At 39.2% G+C, this 10,344-nt stretch overlaps 1 protein-coding gene across 1 annotated transcript in view; it reads left to right on the top strand.

Annotated features, from left to right (window-relative positions):
* Nucleotides 1-10,344, top strand: part of DNAH8 (dynein axonemal heavy chain 8) — a 367,659-nt gene that overhangs the window by 287,171 nt on the left and 70,144 nt on the right. Inside the window, exons 83-85 of the mRNA XM_059400544.1 lie at nt 4,347-4,420; nt 6,435-6,587; nt 6,931-7,086. Coding sequence (XP_059256527.1) covers nt 4,347-4,420; nt 6,435-6,587; nt 6,931-7,086 — 383 coding nt within the window. The remainder of the gene's footprint in view (nt 1-4,346; nt 4,421-6,434; nt 6,588-6,930; nt 7,087-10,344) is intronic.

Genomic DNA, 10,344 nt, shown 5'->3' with positions numbered 1-10,344 from the left:
CTTTATTTTAAGGGGATAGCATTATCTTCATATAAACAGATAAGATAGTAACTAACTTTATAAAAGAAAAAACTACAGATTGACCCTACTTGCCAATATAAATGTAAGGATCTTAACTAAAAATGCAACCAAGAAGAAATCATTATAATATTAAAAGAAATAACATGCAAAAAAAGTAATAATTTACCTTGACCAAAGTGGAAATGCATGGGCGAATATAGGAAGGATACAGTATTAAGAAATCTCATCACAACAATAAGAAAAAGGCTTTTCTTTAGGCTATCATATTATTACTTTGATAAATGCTAAAAAGACATTTTATAAAAATTTAGCATTTGTATTTGACTTCAAAGAAGTTGAAACGGAACACTTTTTAATATGATAGTGAAGATGAACTTCAGACATCAACATTTTACTTACTGGTAAACAACTAGACACATTAAAGTCAGAAATCAGATAAAGATGTCTGTTATCACCCTATTATTTGGCATTGTTGTGGAAGAGGTAGCTAATGTATTGTAAGAACCATATATAAAAGATATAACTACTGGGAAGAAGGGACAAAAATCATCATTACTCTCAGGCAGTGTAATTGTCTAACTAAAAACGCAAAAGAATCAACTGAAAAACTATAAGATTTAACGGGACAGTTTGGTAAGGAGGCTGGTCACAAAATAAATATATAAAAAAATTAATGGCGCATTCTTGTAAAATAAAATGTAAAAATCCCCTTCACTATAGCAATAAAAATAAAACCAAGAAATAATTTTTAAAATACCTATTAGAAGAAAACTATAAAACTTTCTTAGAGGCATAAAAGTAGGATAGAATAAATGGAGAGTTAAACCACATTCCCAGTGTAAAGACAGTATTGTAAAGATGTCAATAGTCTCTAAATTAATCTATAAATTGAATGCAAGTCTAATTGAAATTCCAACTATATTTTCTGTTCTAATTGGATAGTAGAGGGATCTTAGATCATCTAGAACAGTAAGTGAACAATGACAACCAAGAAAGCTTTGAAAAGGAAAAAGAATAATGGAGAGCAAGCACCACCAGATTTGTAAACCCTTATCAAATGGCAATATTTTAACCAGTATGGAACTGGCTCAGAGTAGATAAACAGATCAATGAAGCAAAAGAAAAGACCTCAAATTAGGCTCTACTATCTATAATAGCTGAGTCTATGATAAGATTCACATTTCAAATCAATGGAAGAAAAATGGATTAGTTAATAAACATTGTTGGGATAGCCGATTAACTTTAGGAAAAAGTAAGAATTTTATCTCACTTTAAACTCCAAAGTAAATTCTAGATTAATTAAGGTATAAAAGAAAAAAAGAATATATTGATATGATTGCGATAGCTAAGATTTTCTTAATCGTAATACCAGAATCCAAAACCAAGGCAGATAGTCTGACTGGGTGAAATTTTGAAACTTCCATATGTCAAAGCACCATTAATAAAGCACAAAAGAGGATAACTATGTGGGCTGGGAATGACAGCATTCCATTTCAGCTAGAGACACTGGTTCCACTTGAGCCTATTACAATTCCTGATTCTCCCAAGCCGTGCTCTTTTATCCTCAGTCAGGCACCCTTGCAAAGTTTCTCTCTGTGACCCTGAGTTCATGAATAATCCCTAATATTGCATCATACAAACCCTCACAGAATCTCTGCCCATTAACCACACAGCGCCATTTAAATGGCGTGTATCCTGACAATTTCTTCTGTGGTTCCTGACATACTTCCCTCCTACCCCATAAATTTCTCCAGTCCCTTGTAGCCTGTTGCAGCAGTTCCCAGGCTAGGCTCATTATTTACCCCATCACAGTGGCCCACTTTACTGAGGATCCAAGCTCATCCAGGAGAGCAGGGCAAAAGCATTTACTGCTTCACAGGGCCTCCACTGACTTCCTTTCTCAGTGCTGAGATGGCACCTTTAAAACTTGAAGAAATCAGGTCTACAAAAGTTAGTGTAAAAGTTAATTTCCAGGTCAACTAATCTTCAACAAAGCAGAAAAGAATATCCAATGGAAAAAAGTGTTGGGAAAATTGGACAGCCACATGTGTAGATGAATGAAACTGGACCATACACCAAAACTCAAACTGGACCATATACAAAAACCCTTGCACCATACACAGAAACTAAAAAATGATTGAAAGATCTAAATGTGAGACAGGAATCCATCAAAATCCAAGAGGAGAACACAGGCAGCAACCTCTTTGACCTCAGGTGCAGCAACTTCTTGCTAGACACATCTCCAAAGGCAAGGGAAACAAAGGCAAAAATGAACTATTCGTACTTCATTGGGATAAAAAGTTTTTGCACGGCAAAGGAAATAGGCAACAAAACCAAAAGGCAACCTACAGAATGGGAGAAGATATTTACAAATGACATGTCTGGTTAGTATCCAAAACCTGTAAAGAATTTCTCAAACTCAACATCCAAAAAACCAAAAAAATTCATTCACAAAATGAGCAGAAGACATGAACAGGTATTTCTCCAAAGAAGACATACTAATGGCCAGTAAACACATGAAAAGATGCTCAACATCACTCATCATCAGGGAAATACAAATCAAAACCATAATAACGTGCCACTTCACACCTGTCAGAATGGCTAAAATTAACAACTCAGGAAACAAGAGATCTTGATGAGGATGCAGAGAAGAATCCTCTTACACTGTTGACGGGAGTGCAAACCGGAACAGCCACTCTGGAAAACAGTATGGAAGTTCCTCAAAATGTTAAAAATAGAATGACTCTATGACCTAGCAATTGTACTACTGGGTGTTTATCCAAAGGATACAAAAATAGTGATTCGAAGGAGCCCATGCACCCCAATGTTTATAGCAGCAATGTCCACAGTAGCAAAACTATGGAAAGGGTCCAGATGTCCATCAACAGATGAATGCATAAAGAAGATTTGGTGTGTATGTATCTACAATGGAATATTACTCAGCCATCAAAAAGAAGGAAATCGGGGCGCCTGGGTGGCTCACTGGGTTAAAGCCTCTGCCTTCAGCTCAGGTCATGATCCCAGGGTCCTGGGATCGAGCCCCGCATCAGACTCTCTGCTCAGCAGGGAGCCTGCTTCCTCCTCTCTTCTCTGCCTGCCTCTCTGCCCACTTGTGATCTCTGCCGGTCAAATAAATAAATAAAATCTTTAAAAAAAAAAAAAAACAAGGAAATCTCGCCATTTGCAATGATGTGGATGGAACTAGAGGGCATTATGATAAGTGGAATAAGTCAGAGAAGAACAAATGCCATATGATTTTACTTACATGTGGAATTTTAGAAGCAAAACAGGTGAGCATAGGGGAAGGGAAGGAAAAATAGAAGAAAATGAAAGTAGAGAAGGAGGCAAACCAGAAGAGACTCTCTAACTATAGGAAACAAACTGAGGGCTGCTGGAGGGTGGGGAGATGGCAGGATGGGGTAACTGGGTAATGGGCATTAAGGAAGGTCCGGGATGTGATGAGCGCTGAGTGTTCTATGCAACTGATAAACCACAAAATTCTACCCCTCTGTAACTAGTAGTACAGTATATGTTAACTAAGTTGAATTTAAATAAAAAAATTTTTTAAAGTTAATTTCCAGTTCCAGTTTCACAAACATGATTCATAGACTTCTTCATTTAGTAAGTTCTTACTGCACAGCACAAGTGGGTTCTCTGCCTGGGACGACAGATTCACTAAAGAGCCTAAATACTGTATTCTCCCCCAGACTGTAATCCCACTTCCAGTCTTGCGGCGGCCTCCACTTTCTCTTCACACCTCAGTTCCAAGGTGGTGATCTAGTCTAAGCAGTAGTTACCCCTGAATGTAGCCCTCCTGGGGCCGAATGGCCTTGAGTCCTATCTCAGAAAATGGACAGCCACGCAAACAAAACCAAAATGGACAGAAAGCACTGTAAGCCTGACATCTTAAAGGAATAAAAACCCAATTCCATTTTCACGGAAGCATTTGTGAAACCACCAAAGAGAGATTCTAATCAAAACACGGCAAAACTAAAAAAATCCTCTTTCCCTATAAATACCTGTGAGAGCACTGTCGCTGCCTCTCCCACTGTCAGCCTTTCTCCTCCTTACCTCCAAACACCCCCAGACTCTCTAAGAGCCCAGCCACACACCCTTTGTGTGGCTTTCCATGCGGTGCCTCCAGTTTCTGCCCCACCCATTTCTCTCATCAGCACAACCAAAGGCCACACACCTGTTTGAATCACAAGAGGCCTTCTTAGAAGCCATGGAGTGAGGGTGGCTGTGACCATTCAGAAATTAATTTTTTGTCCCAATCCTGTTACAAAATTATGTTTCATTGTAGTGATCTTTCTCCTATGTTACAGAATGCAGAACTATCTCAATGGGGCAAGGACAAGAGGTACATGCTCGAAAGCTAATTCAGATGTCCATGCAGCAGGTAGGTAACAAGGCTAGCTAGTGGCAGGGCATCCTTCTTCCTATGAGCCCTCTGGCCATCAGGTCTATCTCAGACCACCACAGTGGTGGCTAAAGCATTCTGCCTGGCATGGTCCATCACAGTTTTCCATTTTTTAAAAAATATATGCGTAGTCAGCCTTTGATTACCAATACATTTTAAACCTTAAGCTGGTTGCTCCTGACATCCCCACGGAAAGCTTGTTTTATTTTCCATAGTATAAACTCTAGCTTATTTTCACTAAATTCTTTTTTCTTTTTTTAGTGTCAGGCAGACAGACTCCCTGGTCCTAAGAATGTAGCTCTAGCTGGAATTTTGCAATCCATATTAATAGATAGTGCTTAAGAAGCGACAGACCAACACAGTTAAATTTCTATTTTCGGTTAAAGTCGGGCTTCTTTTTTTTTTTTTTTTTCATTAATGGGTAGTTTCAAACAAAAAACAAATATTTGAGGATGTTGTGTTTAAATATCGATAATAGTTTTTATTGAAAATTGCAAGCTGAATGGAATGCTGAGAAATGTTTTCTGTCACACCTAATAAATACACAGAACATTAATTTTCTAGGGATGCTTGGTAGATAGCAATTCCAGCTGTGATAAGAAATCACACTACTTATAAAAATAAAGGAAGATCTCAGTTTATGTTTAAGTGTTTGATCTCATAAGGTCTGAAGCAACTTTGGTGCCGCTTTTCCTTGGGAATTAATGACTAGAGAGGGTTAATGAGCTAAATCTCTGCTTGGTCCATCAGATTTTCAAGTTAGTCATTAATTCTCAAGTGCCTGAAGCCTTTTTCTTTGCCACTTAATTATATTTAATAATATATTGTATCTAATTTATATATATCAAGGCAGTTACATATAATTATTTTTACTTGGATCAAATGATTCCCTTCACTGAGTGATTTGACAGATTAACTCTGGACCTTAAATAATTTCTTCAATTTCCATGAATGAGAAACCTTTAAATTTCAATACTGCATTCACACTAACCTTCTTTGGAATATGAGCTTTTATAAGTTCCATGTTCTCTTTCTCAAGGTGGGGTAAGTATTGATAATAATGACATTATGAGGGAAAAAACCCAACAGCCCAGGAACAGGTACAGCCACTTGGCCACATTATGGACCCCAGAGGGAGGATGAAACTCACATTATTGAACAAAAAGGGGAATGAGAGAGAAACTGGATCCATTATGGCGCCAGCTGACTCAACTTTGAGGTCCTTCCTCCTCCGCACACCCCAGCTATCTAGGTCAAACTGTACCCTTTGCTGTTTAAGTCTGAGTTGTAGTTTCTCCCACAGTAGAAGGCATAATACAGAATACATGTATTTACTGTGCTCAGGGTTTTGTAGCTCTATTGATCTGATCTCGTTAATATAAAGGTATCAAAATGTTGTCAGTTAAGAAACTATGTTCTCATAGAGCAGTGATGGTTCTGTGACTTATATATTGCTAACGATAGTTTTTTCGAGTATTAAAATAGTGCTTAATAAGTTGTGCGGTTTGGGAACTATATGGAAAGAGTGATGAGAAAGATTTAGGCTTAGTATTCTTGTAGCCCAAGTCACCACATGTATGGTGTCCAACTTTCAGGAGGTAATATGCATCTCTCTTTGTGACTATGGATGATATGGTTTGGGGGTGAGTCCGTTCGGATTCATTTTAGGATGAGTTTTTACAAATTCCAAAATACCCGTTCCCACCATTAGATGGTGCACACACTATATTTACACAAGACTTCAAGTTTTAATTTCTGTTTCCTTCCAAATCAGAGATGGCAGAGTACAATTGTTTTGAACCCACTTGATTCCAGTCTTAACAAGTAGCAGAAGGAATGTTCGTATTGACATATAATCATTTCATTAAAAATAGGTGCTCATGTATTTACATGCCCTAAATAGAGTTTTTTTTTTTTAATTATACCTTTTGTTTTCTTAACATCATGGCAAAAAAATTACAAGAAATTAATACAAAATCATTTTTGAATACAGGGTGGCTGGGTATTACTGCAAAATTGTCACCTTGGCCTAGAATTCATGGAAGAATTGCTAGAGACGTTAATTACCACCGAAGCCAATGATGACTCTTTCCGAGTGTGGATAACTACTGAGCCCCACAATCGATTTCCAATTACACTGCTTCAGGTTTGTTCCTGTGACATAGTGTCTTTTCCTTAAGAGTGGTTTGAATGAAGATGGCATAGTGGCATTCCTGAAAGATGAAAACATGCCAGGGCTTTCAATCCAGCAGAGTCTCCAAGACCCTATACTCTTAACTGTCAAGATCTTGACTATAATCATCAATATTACATAGCAAATATTTCTGCACAAGAGTTATAAGACTCAGTTCTAATTTATGGGGTTTCAGTTATGATGGACATTACTTTCGAATTTCTGCTGACATTTTATGTTGTCTAGGTATTGTCATTTCTACTTTATCCCTCATCTAATTTATAAAAACAAAACCACTGTTTGCTTTTTACAACAGACTTCTCTTAAATTCACTAATGAGCCACCGCAAGGCATGCGCGCTGGTTTGAAAAGAACATTTGCCGGAATTAATCAAGACCTTCTGGATATCAGTAACTTACCCATGTGGAAGCCGATGCTTTACACAGTGGCATTTTTACACTCCACCGTGCAGGTAACTTCTGACACAGTTTGCACCTTTAGGGGGATGTTAGTGACACCCTCTTGTTTCTCTGCCACGCTGTCTGCTCTCCTCACCCTGCTTTTTCTGTCCTTCATGGCACTTTGCCCCACCTGGCATGGTATATTCGTCTGTGTACTTAACGTGCCCCCTGTCCCTTCCCATGACAGTGTAAGACTCTTGAAGACAAAGACTGTCGCTTTGTAATTGCTGAATTCCCTCCATCATAGCAATGTCTGGGGCATTGCTAGAGCTCAGTAAATATTTGTGAGGGGAACATGGGTTATTTATATAAGAATTTAGTTTTCACAGTGCCTATGCCGGCCAGGGAGGGTGTGTGCACCTTCTCATGTAATACTAACCACTACGTTTCTCAAGATAAAATTATCACCATGTTCAAAACGAGGAAATTGATGGATAAGATGTCCAGATGCATGAATGAATGAATGAAGATAATAGTACTTTGAAATAGACACCAGAACAGGAACGTCAGCTATTTGCTAGTGATTTTTACTAAACTACTCTACTATTCTAATATTTTACTAAACTATTCTACTAAATAGATTATTTAACCAGTATGACTCCAAAGCTTGTGATTTTCCTCAAGCTTTCGGGAGTTTATGTCCTGGATTGTCCTAAGTAACAGGAAAACTTTGTTAAACTAGACACAGGGACAACAGAGCCCCAGCCCCAGTAGGCATCCATCCCCCTCATCCTTTCAGTGTGTGAAAAACAAATGAACTGCATCTCCAGAAAAATAAAATAAAATAAAAATGAGGACATTGAGGCTCAGAAAGATTAAGTTCATAAGCAGTAGATCTAGGGGTCGAGTCCAACACTTCTGCCTCGCATGGTAGTATGTTTTGAGCCCACCAGTGAAAGCAGTGCTGATATTGAGAGGGACGGTGGCTAGCTGTTATTTTCTTTTACCAGGCACTTGTGTATTTGCTTTTATTATACACTTCTATATTAATGTAGTAATTTTATAGCTCCACAACCACTTGTCTATGGGATATTTTCATTTTGTTATTGCTTTGTTCTACATTTGACTTTGTATTTTGTTCTGTTTTTTTTTTTATGCTATATTAGTTACCATACAGTACATCATTAGTTTTTGATGTAGTGTTCCATGATTCATTGTTTGCATGTAACACCCAGTATTTCAAAGCTGTATAAGTTTAATGTACTTGACTGGCTCCTTCAGAGAGAGAGATGGACAGAACGGGCTCCTTTAACACTTTTCACATCTCTTCCCCCCTCTGAGGCTGGAGTGAGGAAGGAATGAATGATGTGGCTGTGTCAGGAGCCGGGGTTTAGCTCTGCAGTGGCATGGAGAGCTTCATCTCCTCTCTCCCCATCCTGCCCAAGGGTGGGGGGAATTTGGTGCTCATCCCAGAACATCTTGGGCGTATTTACCCTCAGGTTCCTTGTCCCTGCCACTTTACCAGGATCTCTGCTGCCCAGTGGGGATGGCTATGCAGAGGAGACAATTGTGCATCTCCTGCCTATTGGTCCCCTAACCCTGAGAGAGTTAAAATCAGGTTAAACACTTTGAGGGTGGTTATTTTTACTAAGTCTGATTGTGGCCTTTGGATTGTAAATTATAGCTTTCAAGTCACTGAAGCCTATTTCATACATTCTTATCTGGGAATTATTTGCTTTGCTAGGCCTTATCATACTCTAATACAAATATTACTTTAACTCTGCTATTTAATTCACAATTCACAAATAATGTATTTTATGATTCTTTTCCCAGTAGTGATGATTCAACTCTTCCACCAGGCTTATCTTGGGGCGATGATTGGGGGTATTTTCCATATGGTCAGTGCGGTAGCCTGTCTTTCAGTGGCCATTAACCAAGTGTGACACAGAGGAACCACAACAGGGCCATGGGCCAGTCATGGGGCTAAGGTGTGCTTGCACTTGACATGACATGTATTTGGGTTAAAACAGAAAAAGTCTCCGTTGCGTAGGCCATGAAAATAGGAGGTCCAATGTCTTTTAAAATCCAGCCATCATGTGCTGGAAAGAACACGTCATTGCGGACCAAGAGGCTGGGACATTAGACTCACCGTGAAATCAGTTAGCTATGTAAAGATAGTTTCCTATCTGTGTGTTTTGAAGCAGAAGGAGGTGACCTTTCAAGTTTTTTTCCCCATTTCTAAAACCCATTTCAAGTTCTATGACTACACAGGGAGCATGGATAATTCAAGCATGGTTTCCTCTGTTCTGTTTTCATCATTAGCAGAAATACTTACTGTGATAGTGCCTAAATAGTTTCTTTTACTTGTTAGGATAGAGCTGGCTTGAGAGGAAAACCCAGCATTCTTGAGGAGCCTGTGGTCCTGGACCAGCAGCATCCCTGTGACCTGGGAGGTTGTAAGGGAGCTTGTAAAAGATGAATCTTGAGCCCCACCCCAGACCTGCTGAATCAGAATCTGCATTATAATAAGATGCCCAAGAACTCATGTGTGTTCTAAAGTTGGAAGTGCAGTCACTGCTCAAAGGATATTTTCATTTTGTTATTGCTTTGTTGTTGCTCTGGGTTGGAGTGGTTGTGACTTAAATTTCTCTAGTGTTGGACATAATAGCCAAACACCTGATTTGTTAACTGACTAATTGATTCCTCCAAATTTAACACATTTATCACTTGCTCTATGCAAATATGAGGTTTATATACTTGTCCTTGCAGAGACAGACAAAAAGAACAAGGAATTGGGTCATGTCACATAATCTGAAGCTTTAGGCCTGGGGAAGAGTTCATACTGGAGCCCATCACCCCTCAGAATACAAAGCCTGGTAGTGAAACAGAGATCAAATGTGAGAGCTGTGTGACCCCCCCCATGTAATTCCCTTACTGAATTGCAGTTTGGCCCCATGTCATCAACTCATCCCCACGCAAGGGCATCATGTGTTATGTGAACCTCACTCGTCACAGAGAACTAAATGAATACCCCTCCTCTCCTATAAGAAGGGGAACTAGACTTGGATGGTCAAGGGTGGTACAGTAAAGAGTGTGGTTTGTTTTGTGATTGAGGTAAGAGCAGGTTTACCCAGTAGAAGGGGGCCCTGGGTGCTTCCATGGGAACTGCAGAGACATACAGACCAATCTACATTGAGTTCTTCTTTCCTCAGTCTCCCTTGGGCTTCCCTCCCCTCTCCACCAGGAACTTACCAACCACAGAGGCCAGGAAGTTACAACAGCAACAGCACTCTGACTGCAATCAAGTGATGTCTCTGCCATAACCAGCC

Source organism: Mustela nigripes, chromosome 5 (genome assembly GCF_022355385.1).
Source record: "Mustela nigripes isolate SB6536 chromosome 5, MUSNIG.SB6536, whole genome shotgun sequence".
Taxonomy (NCBI): Eukaryota; Metazoa; Chordata; class Mammalia; order Carnivora; family Mustelidae; genus Mustela; species Mustela nigripes.
The sequence above is the reverse complement of the archived record's forward strand: the minus strand, read 5'-3'. Positions and strand labels throughout refer to the sequence as shown.